We start from the raw sequence: 24,212 nt of genomic DNA on the forward strand, positions 1-24,212 counted from the left end.
TTATCTTCTGCCTCTGTTAGTTCCATACCATTTTTGTCCTTTTTTGTGCTCATCCTTGCATGAAATGTTCCCTTGGTATCTCTAACTTTCTTGAAGAGATCTCTAGTTTTTCCCATTCTATTGTTTTCCTTTCTTTGCATTGATCACTAAGGATTTCTGTTAGAAAACTCAAATGTAGCCTATTGATACTCAAGAAGTAGGTCCTGTGTTTCAAGATCAGTGCATTTTTATTTTAGGCACAATCCTATCCATTGATATTGATTTCAATATAGCGAATTTTCTGAAGGCTTTTGGTTACTCTAAAACAGTGGCCTTACTCTTTCCCTTTTACTCATGTGGAAAAAGACTTACAAGGGGTATCATTAACTGAAAAGAAAAACCATGGTGAAAAAGCAAGGCAACTTACTAGACATGGGTTTTAGGACGAGGTTGACTACTCTGAATTGTATATTTTCCACATGTTGGATTTTTTACCACGTACAGTTCTTTTTCCTTTATGTGAAAAATAAATAACAAAAGTGAACATAATCTAACAAAGCTCTGGGAATTTATACACCAGACATTACAGTGCAAAAGCCTATACATATATGAATGTTTATTTATATAAATGTTTAATGCAGCATTTAACAAAAACTGCAATCTGAATAAACACCAATAAGAGAAATAGTTGAAAAAATTATAATGCATTTATCCAATGATGGTTACAAAATACTGGTTTGTATGTTAAAGAATTTAGTTGGCTAGAGTATGTTAACAATAGAATAATTTGTTAGAATACTGATGTTGTTTGCTTCTGGACATTTCTCCCATGCATTTGATTCTTCAGTCAGTTCAGTTCAGTTGCTCAGTTGTGTCCGCCTCTTTGCAACCCCATGGACTTAGTTGTTTTATGTGCAACTTAGTATTATGGTTCTTATGCAAATTTAGGCACTTATTTTTTCCTTCCTGTTGTTAGAATCAAGCCACAGGATATAATAAACCTCACTGAATGGGTATCAATAATTTAGATTATTTAAAAAACTAAATTTAACTCTTTTCCTGTTGTATTTAGGTTGAATCCAGTTTAACTAAATCATTATCGTAATGTGGCTTTAGCCAATGGAAGCAGTGGTGATGCTGAGAAATGTTAAGATTCTGATACACAGTTGACCCTTGAATAACAGGTTTGAATGGATTTTTTTTTCAATAGTAAATACTACAGCAGTACATCATCTATGGTTGGTTGATCCACAGATTCAGACCCTCACAATACAGAGGAACACTGGATATGTTATACTCAGATGTTCAACTGTGTAGAATCAGCACTACTAAACCCCGTTATGGTTCAAGGGTCAATGGTATTTAGAATGGAGATTCGACAGGATTTGCTGATGAACTTGGTGCAAGATTTAAGATGTGGAGTCAAAGATGCCATCAAGGATTTTGGCTCTAGGAGTTGGAAAGATGGAGCAGTCATCAACTGAGATGGGGAAAAATACAGAGAGATTTGAGAGTCAGAAGGGAATTCAGCTTTGGACACCTTAAGTTTGATATTTCTCTTAGTCACAGTTGGAGGAGTCTAGAGTTAACGAGGTCTAATGAGAGCTGTAAATGTGAGAGTCATCTAGCATATAGGTGGTATTTAAAGTCCCAAGACTGGATGAGATCAGCAAGGAAGTGAGTGAGATTCAGAACAGGAATGAGAATCAAGCCCTGTGGTTCTCTGTTAAGAAATCAAAAAGAAAAGAACAAAGGAGAATGAGCTGCAGCCAGTGAGTTAAAAAGGAAACATCTCCTCAAATACCAATTAGAAATTCTTCTTCCTCAACAGTTCACTAAAAATTGTACTCTTGTTTTACTCTGAAAGTCAAAAAAGGTAGTAGTCACCACAAATTAAGGATCTGTGATCTTCCATTCATTAGAGTCAGTTTAGGAACACAACACTTTGGAAGATATCTTGATGTTAATATCAATTTGAGCAGAAAACATTTTATCTGTGAGCATGTACATAAGTGGTTTTTCAGAATTGTATTCCTTTTATAAAATAAATAATACGGTAGATAGATGATAAATAATAGATGATATATTCATTTCCTAAGTCTGCAGTAACAAATTATTACAGGCTGGTACAGGCTGGGTGGGAAGCTTAACAGAAATGTCTTCTCTCAGAGTTCTGAAAATCAAGAAGGCCATAAGCCTGGGATCAAGTAGAGCGGATCCCTTCTGGAGGCCTGAGGGAGACAAGGTCATTCCATGCCTCTTTCCAAGCTTCTGGAGGCATCTCATAAACCTTAGGGTTCCTTGATGTGCATAACCCTCTGCCTCTGTCTTCACGTGACTTTCTCCTTGTGAGTTTCAAATCTCTTCTTTTCCTATAAGGACACTAGTCATTGGATCTAGGATTCATACAATATCCAGGAGGATCTTATCCTGAGATCCTTAAACCTGTAAAGACTGTATCTGCAAATATGCTCACATCCATAGGTAGAGCAGTTAGTACCCGGACATATCACAAAAGACATTTTTAAACCCACTACAGATGATCCAAAGGTCTGCAGAATCAGCACTAAGTTGCTGGCCAGTTCCCAAGGAATACAGGTAGAAGCTGTTGCTAAGTACTAATTTTGTGGTAAGGATAAACAAACAGCCCTAAAAAAATACCTACAAGTAAGAATAAATATAAGTATTGTTTTCAAATTAACTTGGAGACCATACCAATTTTAATTACTCATCTTTATTGATAAAATAGGTTCCTAGCAGTACATAGTCTCAGACATAAATTTAAGGGTTCTGCTTAAAAAAAAATGTATGGGATAGAACACTGTTGCTATATAATAAAGTACATGTTTTTAAACACCAAGTTCTTAAAATAATATCCAAGTAAGAAGACCAAGAATAAATTAATTCAACCTATTTATTTATAAAAATAATTATTTGTCAAGTAATGTTTTATAATAGAGCTGCCCCAACAAATTGCCTCAGACTTAATTTCAATTGTGTAGCTTATTTTAATTCTGACTTGGGATTGGCGCACTCTATGAATGCGCCATCAAATTAAAGGATATTTTCCCAAAAACCAATAGAGAAGTTTAAAAATAAAATTTATTACTTGTTTATAAAATACCAATCAAGGCCTCTGAATGAGAAAATAAATCTGTTTAATGTTTGGGCCCATTGTCTATTCAATCAGTCTCCTCAACTATTCCAAACTTAAGATAAAAAAATTCTGAAGTGAAAAGCAGTTTTTAATTTTACCATATATGAAATTATACATAAAAGTTACCATGTGATTATTAACAAATTATACACTCCAAAGTAGAATGTTCTATCATGCATATTTTAATATATATTCAATATAAATGAGTACAGTATATTTAATAGTATTTGACATTCTTACCTTTTTTCTATAATCATCACGAAATATGAAAATTTTAGATTTTGATTGATGTCACCACATTTCTATTTCTAGTGGCTTTTAAAAACTTACATATTGGACATACATTTTGTAAAAAATAAAACAAATACTTATAAATCCAGATTTCCCCCTCTTCCCCTGGCACTCCCCAACCCTTTGACTGAAAGGTTACAAGAAATATCTTTTGCTTATGTTTATGAAAACCAGATGGAGCTTTAGACCTAGCAAAAAAATTTTTTATTTTAATTTACTGTTTCTGTATCTCTTAAGAGCAATTACTTAAAAAAAAAAAAAGGGTTCTGAGGCAGAGCAATTCCCAATTTACTGTGAAATTACCATACCTAGCTTGCTATATCAAACATTTCAACTGTTAGCTAAATGAGCTACATAATATCCTTAAAGATCAACCAGAGAAGAGAAAAATCTCATCTTCATTACTGATTTAGAGCCAAAACTTATTCAAAGAAGTAGTTTAACCTACTAAATATGTCTCTTATAAGCTCTTCTTTCTTAGAAAGTAGTATTCCTTCTCTTTCATTCCTGAAATGATATCTCATGTACTTAAGCAAGTCATGGACAAGTGTCAGCTCATTATGATGATAAATGAGCTCAAATTAAATTATCTCTTTTATTTATGGTGCATATAAAACATTCCTAACAGCCTTTTAAACTGAACTTTGTTTGACAAAAATTTAAATTAATGAGAAGGTCGATAGGCAATCATTAAAGCTGAAGTCTCATGGTACATAAGCTATTTGTTAACTTTCACCAAATAGGAAGAAAATAATTCAGTATGATGATTTTTCCATTCACAATACTGTGGCAAAATTTGTATATTAAAATTGGGATATTTTTTTATGAATTCCAAGACATTTGTTGGGAATATACATGTTTATCTAAATGTCAACTGAAAGCCAACAGCACTGCTGAAAGCTCTTGTTAGGTTCAGTAGTTGCTGTGAAAATCTTTAATTCTGCCAATTACATTTAATTGGCAGAATTACAAAATTCTTGTAATTCAAATTTTGTAATTTTGTAATTATAAAAATTACAAAAATCTTGTTCACCAATTAACAAAGGCTTAATTTCTACTTTTCAATTATATTTGGAATAAAGTCTATGACCATTAACTATGTATTTTCTCATTGCTATCTTTTAAATGTCCTTGCCAGTGCACTGTACATATTACAGAAAAACAAAACAAAACAAAGGGTAACTTGAGATGGATTTTGCTGTTAATTCATTCACTTAACAAGCCAGTCCCAGTGAGTGTGCTGGAACCTTGTAAGAAGTTCACAGATTTAAAAAGCTCTTTAGCTCTTCCTCAGACTGAGGTCACTACTGGTTACTAATGCTGACAAAGATGTACTTTCTGACACATCCTCTTTCCTAAGGTTCAAAAATGATTCTCGAGTTATTTGAAGAATCTCTCTCAAGCCTTTATTTTCTTGCTATAAGGAAGGAAACAAAAAGAAGCAGTCAGCACGGTGGCTATAATAGTAAAAACATATCTTAAGAAAAACCAAACATATGAAGGTATGATAAATAAAAGCAAGTACTGTAACTGGCAGAAATGTATTAAATCAGTGGGTCCCCAACCTTCTTGCCAACAGGGACCAGTCTCATGGAAGACAATTTTTCCATAGGCTGGAGGCGGTGGGTGGGGGAGGGAAGGCGTTGGTTTCAGGATGATTCAAGTGCATTACATTTATTGGGCCCTTTATTTCTATTATTGTTATTACATCAGCTCCACCTCAGTTCATCAGGCAGCGGATCCTGGAGGTCAGGAAACCCTGTATTAAATGATATATGCCTTTACCAACTTGAATCCAGAGAACAGTTTTTTAAAGAGGTAGGGATTACGTGTTCAGTGTCTTCCACCACTGTGAAGGCTTTTTATTTATGCAGCTTCAATTACAGAACTTCAGAAACTGCCTTATTTTATAACACAGTATATATAGATGAAGAGGAGCTTTCCTGGTGGCTCAGTGGTAAAGAATCTGCCTGCAATGCAGGAAACGTGGGTTTTAACCCCTGGGTTGGGAAGATCCTCTGGAGTGGTAAATGGCAACCCACTCCAGTATTCTTGCCTGCAGAATTTCAGGGATAAATGAGCCTGGTGGGCTACAGTCCATGGGGTCTCAAAAGCATCAGACACAACCGAGCACTTAAGCAATGACATAGATGAAGAAAATAACATTTAGATTTTTATTTGTGTAAACTCAGAAAGTCTGTGAATAATACCCTGGGGCTAACACCTCTTAGTACTTTAATACTTTTATTATTTTCCATGATAGCATGGAATTCAGGGCAAGCCTGGTTTGCTTTCCTTGTTTTCCTTTTCCTTTGTTTTCCTTGTTTCCTTGCTTTCCTTGATTTAACAGCAGCAGGCTGGCTGAATATATTGTGCTGTTTTTTAAGAAGGAAAGTAAGCGACCAAATTGAGCGCTAGTAAATGACTTTGCCCTTATCTTCTAGATTAGCTACTGTAAGTCCATGGGGTTGCAAAGAATTAGACATGACTGAGTAACTGAACTACTGTAAGAAATTTTTAGACATTTAAAAATAACTATCATAATTTATTCTCTACAGCCTTGTCTTTCTTTCTAAGTTTCAATGGTATAAAGCAGGCATCAGCAAACTATGGCCGGAATTGAGGCCTGTTATTGTACATTAAACTGTACTGGAACACAGTTGACTCCAATCTTATTTTGTGTGTGTATGGCTGGTTTTTCGTTTCAGTGGCAGAGCTGAGTACCTACAACAGAGACTGCCTGGTTTTCAAAGCTGAAAAGATTTATTATCTGGCCTTCTACTGAGAAAGTTTGTTTGCCTTAGTCACAAAGAATGAGAGAATTCTGTACAGTTATAAAAATCATTTTTGGTCCCCTATAACCAATTTCTCCACCATGATTTCAAAATGAAGGTTTTAAAATTATAAAGGGCACCTCTTCTACCAATTTGAGCTATTCAACAATGGTGCTTTTGCTACCACAGAATAAAGGACAGATGCGATAAAAGCTTTTATGTGAAGTGTTAGTTGCTCAGTTGTGTCTGATTGTTTGCGACCCCATGGACTGTAGCCCTCCAGGCTCTCTGTCCATGGGATTTTTCAGGCAAGAATACTGGAGTGGGTTGTCATTCCCTTTTCCAGTGGATCTTCCGACCCAGGGATTGAATTGAGGTCTCCTGCATTGCAGGCGGATTCTTTACCATCTGAGCCATCAGGTGGTAAGAAAGTTTTTATATCCCTAGAAAAATACAAGTGGCCAAAGAATATTATTTGTGGATTAAAAAAAATTTCCCCCTGCATCATTGTGATCTCTGATAAAATAGAGATAGTTTAACAAATTACTAAGCTGAAGAATTATATTCACCTAATAACAGAAGCAACACAGGATCAAAAAGTCAATTTTCTCAGTGACTGGTATAAGTTTATTACTGATCTTTGACTCCTACATTACTATATAAATGGTCTTGCATTATACACCCAAATAACCAGTACCCAGATTAGGAAAAAGAACATTACTAGCATCCCAGAAAGTAAATATTTAAAAATGAGATATATTTTCTGGCATAGATCTTTGTACAAATAGTTTTCACCTACATGTGCTAACTTACTTCAAGTTGAAATATTCGTTCCTGTTCCTTGCAACCCTGTTGCTCATCAATTTCAATGGCTTTCCTCATTACTGCTGCCATTTCAGTTATCTGGTCAACATGTGCTTGTAATTCCTAAAAAAAAAGGAGATGGAAGCTGTAAATCAATGAAACGCTTAAAAAAAAAAACTCTTCTTTTTATAAAATCTACATTACCACTTGATATGAATGTTAATACCTTTACACTGCCATTTAACATAAACTTAATATATCAAACAGGTATTTACAAGACTGTTGACTGAAGATAAATGTCCTTGTGAAGTCAGATTTCTGTTAGGACTAGATTAAGGATAAGCAGCACAAGATATCTAAACCCACGAACAGGAAAAATACTCATTTCACATTCCTCTCACCACAAATGATCAGCAACATTTTCTTTTTCGTACCTACATGCCCCATGACCAAACTAATGGGAAAGATACACATTCAATATCTATTCCTTCCTGAAGTCTTCATGATTTATAAATATATCCTATGTTATCCATCCCTAAAAACTGATCTCAATTCAATCTAGAATCTTTTCCAGACTATCATCTTCACTGACAGCAGGACCTATACATTGCTTGTGTTTCCCTATTATTTAATGTTAGGTATATAATAGATGATATCTTCTTCCCTTCGCTCAGTAGTGTCCGACTCTTTGTGACCCCATGGACAGTAGCCTACCAGGCTCCGCCGTCCATGGGATTTTCCAGGCAAGAATACTGGAGTGGGCTGCCATTTCCTTCTCCAGGGGATCTTACCAATCCAGGGATCAAACCCAGGTCTCCTGCATTGCAGACAGATGCTTTACCGTCTGAGCCACCAGGGAAGCCCAATAGATGATAAGTATTGAGTAAATAATAAGTACTGAATAAAATGAACAGAGTTCTGCTTTTTTTATTCTTTTTTGCACACCTATGGTGTGCAAGCACTATACTAGGTGAGAGGAATGGGAACATTTCTGTTAAGAGAAATGTTAACAGAAATGTTCCCTGATTCCAAAGAGCTTACAGTTAATGAAATGAGATGGACAAAAGGTTTTGTAATTTCTCTGTTGTTTATAATCAGCAGGGACACAAGACTAATACTTTTTTAAATGAATAACTTCTATAGACCATTGCTCACTGGCAACTGAGGCTTACTCTGTTATACTAAGGCCAAAACTTAAATATAGAAGTTGACAGTTTCCCACATAAACATGCAGTCTCTTAAATAGTTGTATATATTCTATTTGGAAAAAGGATTTGAACAAGACTCCTCAAAACCTACAATACTAGTAAACTGTGGAAGGAATATAAATATTCAAACAGACAACAAATAGGAATATCTTTAGCAAACCACACGTTTAATATCTTAAGTAACAAAAATACAGATCCTTATATATTATTTTAATATAATCTATACAAAGCTAGTACACAGGAAGAAGGCAAAATAAACTACACTGTATAGTGCGGTGCTATTTAAATTGAAATTACTTGAAGTCAAATACATTTTAAGAAATTAACAATTCAGCCCCTCAGTTGCACTGCTGACATTTAATAGCCACATGTGGCTGGTGGCTTCCAATTTGAATAGCACAGATAAAGAACATTGCCATCACTGCAGAAAGTTCTATTAGACAGCTCTGGATTAGACTATGATGGTAAGAATGATATCAAGACAAGCAACTGTCATGTCCTATAACAATTAAAAAAATAATAATTACAATCCCTCCTACCATAAAGGGAGCCTAACGTTTAAAAGCAAGTCAAGTACAGGTAACTGCAGCAGCAAGTCGGATAAGGATAATGAGTAAAAATTTTTAATACCAACAGCTTTCTCAGTTTATGATTTGATGTCTTATATGGCAACTACAAGGAAACAAATAATCATTTGCTTCTAAAATGGAAGAAAACAAGAAACTACTTTTTTCAGGACAGTCTGTTCTAACAAAACCATCATAAGAAAAAAAACCTCAATACAAACAGGAGGGTATTTTTACAGGCTGGTTCCTGGATGATCCACTTATTACAATAAGATCTTTAGGGAAGTATCATAGATCTCTTAAAAGGCACAATATGGCAAGACCTGTGCTTTCAAAATGTTTTAAAAGCAAGAAGTGCTAGCAACAAAATCTTTGCACTCTCTTGAAATAGCATTCGAGGAAAAAAAAGACAAAACACAACAGACACAATGGAGAGGCTGCTACTATACTTAATTGTAACACCTAAACAAAGGTAATTTTATTTTATTGTGAATGCAAATTAAAGGACTATAAACTACGGAAAATCTGAATTAAAACAGTTCATTTAATTGACTAAACAAAACTTTTACAAAGCCAGATTAAAATTACTGTCAAGAAAATGTCTTTAATGTCCAGAAAGAGGTAAACCATTTGAAGCTTCCTAAAATTTTGCAGCTACAGTTAACTAGAACAACAAAATGAAAGGCTGGCCTAAAGAACCTTCTAAAGCCTGCAATTACCTAACAGGCTATGTATAATGCAATATACAGCGAATTCATGACAGATTTAAAGTTTCTACACTGAGTATTTTTGCAAGGCTATCAAAAGCATAGTGTTTTTTAAAAGCAATTTCATTTATTTGCTGATTTAATTTGGGAGAATTCAATGTAAAAGAACTTTTTAAATGCCCCCCCATCCACACCCCCAAAATTGACTGTTTTATTTAGTGTACATTCTGATTTGCTTCCAAGTGCCTCCTCTCCAGTCCATGTTGAGGTGCTTCAAGGATGTGTCGAGATGCACCAAGGAAGAATCCTTCGGAGCTGTTACGATGCACCATGTCAATCTGTAGTACAGAGTCATTATAATGTTAATACGGACAATATCCGTAATTTAAAAACTGAATGAGTGTTAGTTCATGCGAGTTAGCCAACTGTTGGAAATGTTTGTTTTTTTAAGATTTCCAAAAAGGTAGTAGTTCAAAAATAATGTAAAAATGAGTGTTTGAATGAAAATGAGTTCTCCTCAAACTTTTTATTGGCTTTTAAATGTGTGCTCAAAAACTTCTAGGTGAGGGCAGAATTCTGTTACGTAGTCTCAACAGAGCCTCTTACTCCAAAATGCTGTTAAGTGCAACTCTGTGTTTTACCCAAAAATGTGTTATAAAATTATTTTTGTGTTTAGGTGTATCAGAGCACTAGTACCTAAACATATCCTGGAAGCTCATATTTATCGTGCAAGTTTCTCTGCTCACCCATTTCTGCTTGTTAAGCCCCCAAATTAATTCGAGGCTAGATTTAGATGGATTTACTACCTTTCCTTGCCACTTTCCTAGATTCTCCTCGTGAGAACTAATCTTGCTTTCTCTAGTACTCCAGTAATAATCCAGATCTCTATTTAGGATTCATCACATCCTACCTTATGTTAGATAATCATGTTTGTATCTCTATCTCCCAATGCACTGAAAGGTCCTATGGTAGAATAATAAAACTTATTCATTCATCTCATTAGGATAACTAAGCCAGTGCAAGTGTTAATAAATATTTGTTTGAATCAAAGCATCTCCTTTTTGGGAAAAATCAAAATCACAAACATTAATATGTATTAGTTAGAATTAATAACAAGTAACTGAACTGTTATTTCATGGAAGGCAAGAATCAGCACTTAGAAGAAGAATTTCATCTGCATAATGAAAAAGGATGGCTTACAGCTATCTTAAGACATGTTTAACTTGCTAATTAATAAAACAGCTGTAATGAATGGTAAAATCTAATGTGTTTTAGAAAACATTTGCTTCTGACATAGCTGCTACCACAAGGGACTAGCTACCTTCAGTATCTTATTCTTAAGCACTTGCTTGCCAGAGTATTCTCTGTAGATCTTAAAAAATTTGTTAGGTCGTTAAACACAAGGGCTTTTTGGAATGTCTCAAGAACATACTTATTTTACCAATAATTTTAAGTCAGTTCATATTTGTACTTAAAAAAACCTCTTAAATTACATATTCAAAATAAAATGTTTTTATAATGATATTAACAATAGATACATTTTATACTCAAAAGATTGCCACTTAACAATCCAAGGTTCCTTTTGGTTAGGAGATAAATAGCATAATTACATAATATTAAAACCACATTTGTTAATTTATTATTATACTATTTGACACAAGAGCTATTACTAACTTCCTTAATATGGAAAGTTGAATTTACATGTTAAAGCAATTTACTAAATATTTGTTTTTAGTAGAATTAATAATAAAAAATACCTAAAAGCACCAAGATGGAATAAATATTTTAAAGAATCTAAAAAGTGTTTTAATAATTAAGATAAAAATACGTTGTAACAGTCAATACTTCTTAGATAACACTCGTTATAACTAATAAAAAACAGTTAGCTCATCATTATCCAATAGAGATAATGGCCTTGTAATCACAATCTATTCTAATATTTTTCACACCAGCAGTTAAAAATCAGTTTAAAATAAAATGTAAATGGTAAAGGACTATTCTATCTTTTCATAGCAGCTGCTAGCAAACACAGGGATGGCAACTAGTAAGATGAACAGCAGAAACAATGTTGATTTCTAGCCAGTTCAGCTCTGTCTCTAAAAATGTTGTTGAGTGGTATGTGATGGAGGATGGGATGGGTGGGAAGGCAATATATAGCATATTGTTTCTTTTCCTCCCCCCACCCCTTGGTGCTTCCATTAATAATCAGGAGTATCTATAGTCTGGATGAATTAGCCTCATTCAGAAGACAGTCTTAAAAACAAATCTAACTTTAGCTGTTTTCGGATTTTTAAAAAGGTTTCTGGCATTTAATTTTCATTTTTGCAACATATACCAATTCACAAGTTAGAAGAAATATTTCTTTGAAGCAGGTAACATTATAATTTTGAATAATTTGAATTGAATAGACTTACCTTTATTTCCCAAATAATGTTTACTTTATGATACATATTATAAGCTACTAGGGAAGAATGGGAGTTTGAAGACTAAATCAAACAGAAAATGACACATAACATGAAAAAAATAAGGAGAAGAAGAAAATGTCAAAAAGAGAAGTATTCAATATCATATAAGACACCTGTGATTTTTTAAAAATCTGAACACAAGTTAATTGATTGTCCTTTTTGCAAATTATATTTACAGAATGGGATTACCTTAGTGTGTTGCTCTTTTAACTTCATTATTATTCCTGGATCATCTTTTTTGCTAGCCATTAGCAATCTAAACATTTGCTCTCGATACTTGCTCATTATAAGTTCCAAGGCAGATTGATGTTCTTCCAGGGATGTACGTAATTCTATCAAGAGTAACAGCATCTTTTATTTAAACTTGAGTTTAAAATGCACAATGTATTCTCTTCCACATCACATTTTTTAAAACTTATAAAGGGGGTATTAGAATGTTTCATAAAGAAAACATGAGGTACAAAAATCTAGCCATATGGAAATAAAGGACACCAAATGGAGTCCTTTATTAGTTTTCAAAATAACCATTTTAAGCTCATTTTTTTGAGAATCACTTTAACAACTATTTACTGAACAACAACTGAGTGTCAGATCATGCTCTATATTAGGAATACCAAAAGGCCATAGAGTTCAGAGTCTAGTGGAGAAAACAAAACATAAATAATTATAACGCAATGTGGTAAAGTGCAGAGTGGAGCTCTACCCTAATACATATAAAAAGTCTGTGAGGAAAAATTGGTGGAGGCTTCACAGAAGTATAGTAGTGAGATGAATGTACGTTCCTTCAGTTGAAAATAAAGGACAGGGCATTCTAAGCAGGGAGGCATGGAAGTGGATGGTATGTTCGGGACCTTGTTCAGGGTGGCAAAAGCAAAGGTCTCATGGAGAAGGGAGGTATGGGAAGAATACGAAAAAGAAGGCTTAGAGTCAGCTCTGAAGGCCTCTGAATAAGGAAACAGCACACAGTGAGGGTTCTTAAGAGAAGGAACAACATGACCAGATATGTTTTTGTAAAATCAGTCTGATGACTGTGCTGAAGATGGACTGGAGCGGAAAGAGACTGAAATCAAGGAGACCAATGAGAATACTTCAGGCCGGAGACTATAAACACCTAAGCTAGGGGCCAAAGCGGTGGGACTGCAGAATGAAACTGAGTTATTTCACAGGTAATAATTTCAGTGGTACAAATGGATATTGAAGGTGAGAGCCTAAGATGATTCCAAGTAAGGCAGACAGACAGAAATATACGTAATTGAAGCATAATGGACTAGAAAAAGTAACTTTAACTGGCTATTTTCCCATTTAAAAAATATTAACTGATCTGAATTCAATAGTGCAATTGGAGATTAAAGCTCACTTTTGATATGCTATAACAGTGATAATATAGCTTGCCTTTGTTCTCTTGTTGCAATTCTCTGATTTGTCTGTTTTCTTGCTGGATTCCCATAACTAATGTGGACCGTGGCCGATGTCTTGCAACTTCATTAAGTTCTTGAATTTCTTCTTGATACTAATGAAAAGATTTTTTTTTCAAGATGTAAGAAAATATATTTGAAAATACGTATCTTACATATGTGTATATATGTGTGTACATTTCGTAAAGAATTTTTACAGCTCAACAATAAAAAGAAAAAGAACCCAATTAAAAAAATGGGCAAACGACTAATTTCTGAGGATGCAATGGACATCATGGTGTCTAAAGTTAACAATACTATATTATATATTTGGAATTTTCTCACCACATACAGTAATTACATACAGTAATTATGTGAGGTGACAGAAGTATTAACTAACCTCATGGTTAGTAGGTAATGTTCCACAATATATACATGTGTGTTGTATACCTTAAACTTACACAATGTTGTACATCAAGTATATCTCAATAAAGCTAAAAAAAATGGGCAAAGGATTTGAAGAGACATTTCTCTAAAGATGATACACAAACACATGTATATGTTTTGTGGTCAATATAACACATGAAGATACTTAACATCTTTAGTCATTAAGGAGACACAGCTCAATATAACAAGTAGATAGCACATGACAGCCACCAGGATGACCTTAGTCAAAAAACAAGTAATAACGAGTTTAACAGAGGATGTGCAGAAATTGCTAATGCCTATATATTGTTGACAGGAATGTAAAATGACGTAGCTGTTTTGGAAAACAGACAGGCAGATCCTCAAAAAGTTAAACACAGAGGTATAAGACCCTTCTATTCTACAGCTAGGTATATACCCAAGAAAACTGAAAATAGATGTCCACATAGAAATGTATACACAAGTATTCACAGCAGTATTATACATAATTGCCCCAGAAGAAAAACAATCCAAATGTTCACCAACCAATGAATAGAAAAAGACAAGGTGCTATATCCTTACAATGTATTAATATTTAGCAATAAAAAGGAATGAAGTACTGATACATACTAGAACACAGATGAAACTTGAAAACTTTAAAAAACCAGTCACAATAAGTCACATACAGTACTATTCCATTCATACGACATGTTTAAAACAGGCAAACCTATAGACTGACAGATTCATGGTTGCCAGGAACCAGGGAAAGGGAGACTTAGGAGGCAGCTCTAGGGATAATGAAGTGTTCTAAAATTAACAGTGATTATGGTTGCAGAGCATGTGAATATACTAAAATTCAATCAACTGCACCCTTCAAAAGGGTAAACTGTAGGGGACCTCCTTGGTGGCCCAGTGGTTAAAACTCCACGCTTCCAGCAGATGTGGGTTTGTTTTGTGGTTGGGGAACTAAGATCCAGCATGCCATGTGGTGCAGCCAAGAAATTTAAAAATAGGGTAAATTTTATGGTATGATTCTTAACTCTGGTTGTCAACCTCCCCCCCCGCCCTTTTTACAACTCAATACAAGATATGTATGTTCACTGGAATGCATGAGTCAAGCTAGACAGGGAGGTATGTAAAGTGTTTAGGGCAGAAGAGTTGCAAAACAAAATATGGGGCTGGCCAAAAAGTTCAGGCTTTCCCATAAGATGTCATGGAAAAGCCCACATGAACTTTTTGGCTAATCCAATAGGTAAACTTGCTTCACTTTTTCAGCAGCTTTGTTAAAATCAGTACCCCCAGGTTGCTGCTTCCTTTTACAAAAGAGATGTGCTTCACGAGAGTACGCTATAAATATATATTTTCCTACAGTGATTTCCATCATAGTTTCAGAGATTCTATAGTTCTCTTAAAGTTAAAATCTTAACTTAAAGTTAAAATCAAAAGAGGGCTTAAAATAGTAGTTCAACTTCACAGCCCACTGGAAAGTTCTTATACACAATGGTAAGGATAACAAGAAGTGAAGCCCTTTTCATTTCTTCCTTAATTGGCAGCAGTAAATGAAAAATAAGGTAGCAAGTATAAATGAATAGGGCTTCTCAGGTGGCTCAGTGGTAAAGAATCCATCTGCCAATGCAGGAAATGCAAGTTCAATTCCTGGGTTGGGAAGATCCCCTGGAGGAGGAAATGCAACCCACTCCAGTATTCTTGCCTAGAAAATCCCATGAACAGAAGAGCCTGGTGGGTTATATAGTCCATGGTGTTGCGAAGAGTTGGACACGACTGAGCATGCACACACACACAAATGCAGTAACTGCAAAAGGTGAAAACAAGATACTGCTTTGCATCATCTTCAAAAACTATTATTAAACAGCACCACCAAAATATTCTTATAAAAATATTTCTACATTATAAAAATAGCAGACAGAACAAAATATGAGTCACTATTAGTAAAATATATTATCTTGTCTTTGTCAAATGTATTTAGACCCAAAAAAATTCATGTATTTTCCAAACTCAAATCTGCATCACTGTAGGAAATTAAGTGATCAAATCTACAAGTTTTAGAAGATATATATATAGACACATACATGTCAGTTGACCTTGACAAAATTATATTTCAATCTAAAGTAAACTAAAACACACAAGTCAAGCTACTTTTAAACTTCAGAAAACATTAAAAATAAAATACTAGTTAAGCAGAAGTTTGTACTAAAAGCAACACACAAATGTCAATGACTGTCTTTTAAAAATAGAATAAACAGGGGAAAAAAAATCAAACCTGCTTCATAGCTTCTACTCGCTTGTTGAGAGCTGTGGTTTGCTCAATCAAAGATTCTGCTGCATCGTCATGGTCTCTCAACCTTTCAACAAGGGCTTTAGCATCAGCAAGTGCCTTCTCAATGGTGCAACTCATTTCTAAAGGAATACATAGGATTAAAAATGAAAAACATTCAAAAGAAAGCTGGCATATCGATCTTATTTTTAGTTCCACTTTAACACACATTATGCTTAAGCTACACTTGTTAGCGAATCGTTCAATGTCTCAGGATGAAAAACATCTAAGAACACCTGTGGTTTTGATTCTGTTAAGATGGAACAAACTTAAAAGTAAATTTATAACATTCAAAAAATTATACACAACATATATAAATATATATAATTATATATTACATATATACACATATGTGTTTATATATATATATAAAGTTTGAGAACAAAATCAGAATGTATTTAAAACACCTTAAATATACAGTGGGGACAAAAGTGTACATTCACTAAATACATTTTATGTTATATAGACTCCTCTATCCATAGGATTCTTCAGGCAAGAATAGTGGAGTGGGTTGCCGTTTCCTTCTGCAAGGGATCTTCTCAACCCAGGGATCAAACCCATGTCTCCTGCGACTCCCACATTGTAGGCGGATTCTTTAGCGCACTGAAGAACTGATGCTCTTGAACTGTGATGTGGGAGAAGACTCTCGACTTGCACTGCAAGGTGATCATATCAGTCAATCCCGAATATCCACTAGAAGGACTGATGCTGAAGTTGAAACTCCAATACTCTGGCCACCTGATGGGAAGAACTGACTCACTGGAAAAGACCCTGATGCTGGGAAACATTGAAGGCAGGAGGAGAAGGGGACGACAGAGGATGAGATGGCTGGATGGCATCACCGACTTGATGGACATGAGTTTGAGCAAGCTCCGGGAGTTGGTGATGAACAGGGAAGCCTGGCATGCTGCAGTCCATGGGGTTGCAAAGAGTCGGATAAGACTGAGCAACTGAACTGAATGTTATATAGAAACTGTGCTCTTCATGAGGGCAATCCCTATCTTGCCATTTGTGAAAAAAGGTCGTTTTATTATTTCGTATTCTACAGTCAGTGACTGTCAGGTCTCTGACCATATGACCCTTCCTAGCCTCTGCTTGGTCAGGTGACCTCAGACACCACCCACAAACGTACACTACTAACCAGCCAAAGCGGCCTCTACCTGTCATGCTACGCTAAAGGATCAACCTCCTTCTGGAGGAACTTCAGCTTCTCATATAAAAATTCTTAATAATTCTAACTCTTGCACTTTCCTTAGTAAATGGCAAAGGAAGTGTTAACTTAGAACAACACTGGCCATTATGGAAAACTTCTGATATGTTAAAATCAATAACTAAAATGTATAAAAGGAGCTGAAAAACTAGGAGACAAAACATAACACAGCCAATAGTTAGCTTCTTCAACTGATATGCTGAGACCTCAAAACAAAATTTTTATTTTAAAATCTCTCAAAAACTTTTAACATTCTGACACTTATCACTCTTGAATTTTTCTCTTTCTACTGTTTTGCTTTATTTTCTGTTAATATATGAGCCACCCTTTAAGATTTTCTCAAAAAATAAAATTACCTTGTAATGTTTCTATGTCATAAGCCAAATCTATAGCAATTAAATTAAAACAGGTGTAGAACAAAGTTAAGGGCTCTAATTAAGGATTTTCACCAACTTTAGGAAGACAGAATTTGCTACAGAATATAGGTCTTCTTAAGATACTACTACATGGGACTCGTTAGGTTAATTGTTAGCCCCTCAGATTCAGAAAAATGCAGCAAGAGATTTAAATAACCCAACTGTGTAACATTTTAAAAGAAATAAAATACAACACATCCCACCATTTTAGCAGGCTTTCATTAAGATTATATCTAGCAAAGATTCAAAATTGCAAACTAAATAAAGATGAAAAAAGATTCAAACAGCATTCGTGGTTGTACCCAACAGCTGAAGCAGAGAGTATGTTGTCCTGTTTTTATAAACAGGTTCAAAGCTGAATAAGAAGGTTCAATCAAAATAAAACTGCCAATTTATAAAATGTTCACTATATGACCAGACATTTCCAGAGAGCTTTAAGAATTAAGTTGGAAATTAATACAACTTCTGTCTCTCTAGATAAAACAACCAAAAGATTTGTCTTCAAAGATTTAGGAGATTTAGATAAGGGCACTTCAAAATACAACAGCAAAAGGGCCACTAAAGGAACCAATTCTTACTATAGGTTAAAACATGAAAGGACAGTCATTAAAATCTAAGATGTCTTCCAACAAGGCCTTGCCCTTCTGGAATTACCGAAAATTAGAGCTAGGCAATAATACAGCTTTCTCATTTATATGGGGGTCACTAAATCTCTATGAGTGACGGAGTGTTAGTCGCTCAGTTGTGTCCGACTCTTTGTGACCCCACAGACTGTAGCCCTCCAGGCTCCTCTGTCCATGGGATTCTCCAGGCAAGAATACTGGAGTGGTTAGCTACTTCCTGACCCAGGAACTGAACCCGGGTCTCCTGCATTGCATATTCTTTACCATCTGAGCCACCAGGGAAGCCCCCATATCTCCATATCTCCCATCAATTCCACTAACTACAGAACATCAGATTTTTTAGAGTAAAATTACATTTAAAAACAGAAAAAAATGTCTTACAGTAAAAATAACTGGTTGCAACAGATGTTGAAAGAAAATAAAAAAGCAAAGTCTAGAGAAAGCTGTCACCCCACTCCAGTACTCTTGCCTGGAAAATCCCATGGACAGAGGAGCCTGGTAGGCTGCAGTCCATGGGGTCACGAAGAGTCAGACATGACTGAGTGACTTCACTTTCACTTTTCACTTTCATGCATTGGAAAAGGAAATGGCAACCCACTCCAGTGTTCTTGCCTGGAGAATCCCAGGGACGGGGGAGCTTGGTGGGCTGCCGTCTATGGGGTTGCACAGAGTCGGACACGACTGAAGCGACTTAGCAGCAGCAGCAGCAGAGAAAGCTGTAAAAGATTTGAGAGAAGTTTATCTTGATTTAACAGAAAAACTCAGGTATGAGGATCTTGACATGTAAATGTCCCAACATGTAAATGACATTATTGGGACTAATATCAGAAGAAACCTCTTTATGCTTTGTAATAACATTACATCTACAAACAATAGCTAGGATGTTTCCAAATAAAATGCACTGAAGTTCCCACACAGCATGAGGTGACAAGTGACCGAATACCTATACTGTAATTCAGTAAGCTGCCCTCTCCCCATAAGCTATGCTCTCAGAATTCTGTGGGCAAAGGAATCTGTAGATTAACTGAAACAGAGCCCTGATCTAGATGCAATCTTTTCAGATAATGATAAATCTTTCTTTCTGAAATATGAAAAAGTTAAGCTGTGTCTGGGGTTACCAACTTGACAGCAGGTTAGACAGGGAGATATACGGGCTTCCCTGATGGATCAGACGGTAAAGAATCTTACCTATCCTCAATGTTTTGCCTTTATCTTTAGTTCATTTGCTGTTTATTTGCATGTGTGGAAGATATCTAATTATATTTTCCTTTTCTCATAGAGACAACCAATTGTCTCATTTCCCATTTTTTGGACAGTACATTTCACCCCCACTGAATTTTACTGCCACATCTGTTGTGTTTTCTCAATAAATGTATTGGTATGTTTCTGAGCTCTCTATTTCTGGATCTATTTATCTATCAGTACGCTGCCTCAGCTGTTAAGATTCCAACTGTTGGTAGCTTTCTGAACCTAAGGGATACAACCTTATACCGAATCTTGCTCACTGGGATAACTGTTATCCCCATTTTATCAATGAGGAAACAGACTCAGGACTTGAACAGAAAGGAGCAGACTGACAGCACCATGCAGCAAGGAAGGAGCCAAGAGACTACCAGAAATAGAACTTCTGATCCCAGTCTAGGGATGTTCATCAGCCAAGATGGCTCTCCAGGGCTCTGCCTGCCTCTACCTATATAAAAACTACCGTGGTGTCCTGGGTGGAAAAACAAAGCAAATTCCTTGATGCTACTCCACCAATGAGACTTCCAAAATATTATATAAACTGCATTTCAAACCAGCTGTAGAAAATAAATGGAAGTGTAAACGAAGATGAAAAAATAACAAATTTCTAATATCCTCCCTCATAACCAATAAGAAGCCTAGCACTTATTTTAACCAGTCATCACACTTAATCTGTAAGACTGTTAAAAAAAAGAAAACAGGCCCCAAATGGAGTCACTTATGCTAAGCCCCATATCATCAAACCAAGACTTAACTTACAGTTTTGGCCTCTTCCAGAAATGGAACCTTAAATCACTCAATCAGGAATCACTGTGAGGTCGCTTGCCTGACAGACCCCTGCCGTCCCCTAAAGGAAAGTGACCTTGTCACATCCAACCTGCTTTTTGCTAGTATAACTTCCTTGTTCCTTTTCCTGTAACAGTGTCTCATTTTGTACAGCTCCTTGGAACTCCCTTCTGCTAGGTGGGGTGCTGCCTGATTCATGAACTGTTGAACAAAGCCAAAAAGATTTTTAAACTTTACTCAGTTGAATTTTGTTTTTTAACAAGACCAACTAGGTTTTTTAAAACTATAATTAACATCCACTTAAAAAAACATTCTCTAGATTGCATAATGAAATACTCCTATCAAAATGAACTACATTTAAAATCTGTTTTGTAACTATAAAAACTTATTTATTCAGGGGAAGTGTTAGCTACTCAGTCATGTCCAACTCTTTGTGACCCCATGGACTGTAGCCCACCAGGCTCCTCTGTCCATGGGATTCTCCAGGCAAGAATACTGGAGTTGGTGGCCATTCCCTTTTCCAGGGGATCTTCCCAACCTAGGGATGGAACCTGGGTCTCCTGCACTGCCAGCAGATTTTTTACCATCTGGGTCACCAGGTAAGCCCAATTCTATTCAGGGTAAAGAATTATAAAAAGCAGGTAATTAAAAGCATACTTTTATTAGCATTTTAGATAAGCAGTGACATAAAATTTCTAAGAATCTGCATGTTTATTTCCTGTATGTGAAACCACAGAAAAGTTTAAAATATTTTATAATATGCATTTACTTTGCCACATTTTTGGAAACCACTGTGCTTCTCTCCCTCCCCGAGTCCTCCCTTTTCGTTGGTAACTGCAGTGGGAGGAAGATTTGTTTTCCCATTCTCCAACAAGTTTTAAATTAAAAAAAAAAAACTCCAATTAAAAAAAAAAAGATATTCTCAATTTATGTTTTTAAGTGTGCATCTTAACTAGTCAAACTTAACTAGTGTACTTACTTACATTATCTTCTACAGGTAGGTTCAAATTGCAGGTAAAAATTTTTTTAAGCAGTTCCTGGTCCTACTCTCCTCCACCCTCCGCCCCCCTCCCCCATGTTAAGCACATTCTCGCCCACTCTACCAACCAAAGATATTTGCAGTCAGACTCCTGGCAGAGCGTTCAGAACATTCTGCTGCTGATAAAAACCACCACCCACCCAAGAAAGAAACTGCCAGCTGTTTACTTTTAGACTTTGGTTAAGAAAAATTTAAAGAAATTAAAATCATTCTCCTTTCTCCTTTATCCACAAATCCATTATCCTATACCTGGAACCACAGAGAAATACTGTGACCACTGACATACCACAGATGTGTCTATAAATGTCAACAATCTAGTTTAAAAATTTTTATTGTTCGGGCAGGTGCCTCTAAAGTTACTTTGTAGAAAATATTAACTGTCACCCATGGAGGTACAAAAATGAAAGGCATAGTTATGGTTTTCTTAGAAATTTACAGAGATCAAGGAGAAAACATGTAAATTATAAATTATGTACTTTTAAAAAGCACCTTACACACATGTCACTGTATTTGAAAGCACAAAAATTTTTCACTATCCTTGAAAATAATGGAATGAACACATTTAGAGTTTTATGAAGCAGCTTTTTGAAGAAGATGAATTTTTAAAGTTAGAAGAAACAGAATTTGAAAGCAAGGACACAGGTGAAGTTTTTTTTTTAATTACATGTTTCCTTGGAATTGTGACTAAATATAAGTTCATATACATATATGTTCAAACAAGTATGACAATTTAAGAAGAAACTAATCTAGCCTAAACCAGTTATTTCTAAACTATGGCCAAGGAATCACTGGAAGGGTGGCACAGATGTACATGCACTAAGCATGGTCTGTAGTCTAAATATTTCTCTCATACCTATATATCCCACCAGTTTTAATAGAGACTGCTAATAATAAAATACAAAATCATGTAAAAGCATAATAGCTTCGTGCCACGATGCACAATCTCAACTAACAGATACTAAAAATACAATTACTTGTGTGTTAGTGGTACAGAATTCCTCATACTCAAAACTGGTCAGTGTTTTTTAAACTAATATATAAGGTTCCTCTGGCTCTAAAATTCTACATTTTTTGAGGATGCTAAGGACTCCTACTTGATGAATCTTCAGAACTATTATATTATAAATGGGGCTTCCCAGGTGGCTCAGTGGTAAAGAATACACTTGCCAATGCAGGGGACTTGGATTAAATCCCTGGGTCAGGAAGATTCCTCTGGAGTAGGAAATGGCAATCTGCTCCAGTATTCTTGCCTGGAAAATTTCAGAAACAGAGGAGACTGGGGGACTATAAACCACAAGGCTACTAAGAGTTGGCCAGTGAACAACTAAGCACGCACACTCACATTATAAATAAGTATACACATGTATATATTAATACAAATAATGCCTGCTATGTGCCAAGCAATGAATTAACTTTTGCTACAAAGATGAGTAGGATGTGATTCCAGACTCAAGCTCAAATTGGCACGAGACAAGATACCTGAATAAATAATGTTATACAATCTAAAAGTTCTGTAGAAATACTGTTTCAAATGCTTTGGGAGAGCCAGTGGTACTACCAGTATCACCTGGGGGAGCCGGAGAAGACAATGGTCTATGAATTAGATTTTGATAGGTGGTTTTATAAAAAGGAAGAGGAAGCATTCAGGACAGATGGTACAGCACATACAAAGGCAGAGAGCTGTAAAAGTGCTTGGCGTGTTTGGACAACAGCAGTCTGGCGTGAACGAATATTGAGGTACTGGCAATATAAAACAGAAAAGGTAAAAATGGATTGGGACAGACAGTAAAAGGCGCTATGTGATACGCTTAACAAATAGGACTTAATTCTGTCAGCGGTAAGGTTATTGAAAAAGTTTCAAGAAAGGATTGACATAAACAGATTTGTATTTCAGAATGGTAACCAGGGGAGGAGGATGGTGGGGAAATCATCTGGTTTTGAAAGAAGAAATAGCACAGTGCAGTACAAGCGGAAATACAGTCAAGGATGAGCCTTGGGTTTCTAGTGCAGACAACTGGATGGATACCAGTACTATTATCCGAGACCGGATACAGAAGAAAGGTAGGATGAAAACCAAGAAAAAGGTAGGATTCTTCAGAGGGCAGTTTAAAGACAGTTGGTTATCCGCGAAGAGAACTCGGAAGAGTAATATTTCTTGAAGGGTGGTTTCAAGAAAGGGAATGGTTCTTACGCAAAGAGGTAAATTGAAACCTGAAAAGGAACCCTCTTCCATCCCGGCAGACAACCCCCACCCCGCCCCGCCAACGGTGAGCTGCCAGGTGGGCTAGGCAGGGAGAAAACAGAGAACAGAGGTGTGTCCACACGGGTTAGGGCCAAGGCTTTTCATCGAACTTTCTGCACCTGAGTTCCGGAAAGAGGTGCTTAGAGCTGAGAACAGGAAGTACCGCGCCCAGGAACGGGCAGCCGGTGGTTCAAAAGGTGGTGCAAAAGGGGAAGGAAAGCCTACGACTCGCTACGCCCGCTCGTCTCCCAGGACTGATTCCACTTACTCTGGTCTCAATCCCTCGCAGCCGTCAGCTGTGGCGGTTAGGACTCAAAGCCTCTGCCAACAGGGACCTATGCACTCAAGGGAAGAGACTCCTCCCGCCTGTTCAGCTTCCTCAGCGAGCAGACGCAGAACCCAGAACAGGCAATGCAGGGCTGGCTGCGGGGATCCAGGGGTTCGTCCCCATCACTGGCAAGGAGAAAACCTCCGGCGACCGCCTCCGACCAGCGCTCTCAAAGCGCTTTAACCTCGCGAGACTTCCTTCCTCGCGTAACGGTGGGGGGTTGGGGGGTGGGGGCAGACCT

At 36.2% G+C, this 24,212-nt stretch overlaps 1 protein-coding gene across 4 annotated transcripts; it reads right to left on the reverse strand.

The window, feature by feature from the left end:
• Nucleotides 1–2,693: 2,693 nt before the first annotated feature.
• FGFR1OP2 (FGFR1 oncogene partner 2) lies at nt 2,694–24,152 on the reverse strand. Of its 4 annotated transcripts, none has more exons than XM_005206917.5 (7): nt 23,912–24,152; nt 16,032–16,168; nt 13,344–13,461; nt 12,141–12,283; nt 9,711–9,824; nt 7,015–7,128; nt 2,694–4,844 (listed from the first exon to the last, which is right to left on the reverse strand). In XM_005206917.5, exons 2-7 carry the CDS (start codon nt 16,164–16,166, stop codon nt 4,707–4,709), a joined length of 762 nt encoding a protein of 253 aa, XP_005206974.1. In that variant the 5' UTR covers nt 16,167–16,168; nt 23,912–24,152; the 3' UTR covers nt 2,694–4,706.
• Nucleotides 24,153–24,212: the final 60 nt, after the last annotated feature.

The sequence above is a fragment of the Bos taurus genome, chromosome 5 (genome assembly GCF_002263795.3).
Source record: "Bos taurus isolate L1 Dominette 01449 registration number 42190680 breed Hereford chromosome 5, ARS-UCD2.0, whole genome shotgun sequence".
Lineage (NCBI taxonomy): Eukaryota > Metazoa > Chordata > Mammalia > Artiodactyla > Bovidae > Bos > Bos taurus.

Excerpts from the sequence above, each read along its gene's own strand:
- FGFR1OP2 (XM_005206917.5), bottom strand. The coding sequence starts at position 16,166 with ATGAGTTGCACCATTGAGAAGGCACTTGCTGATGCTAAAGCCCTTGTT. Across the intron at positions 12,284-13,343 it reads ATTGCAACAAGAGAACAAAG|AATTACGTACATCCCTGGAA; the intron begins GCAAGCTATATT and ends TACTCTTGATAG. Across the intron at positions 4,845-7,014 it reads AACGAATATTTCAACTTGAA|CAAGAAAATAAAGGCTTGAG; the intron begins GTAAGTTAGCAC and ends CCTTCCTTATAG.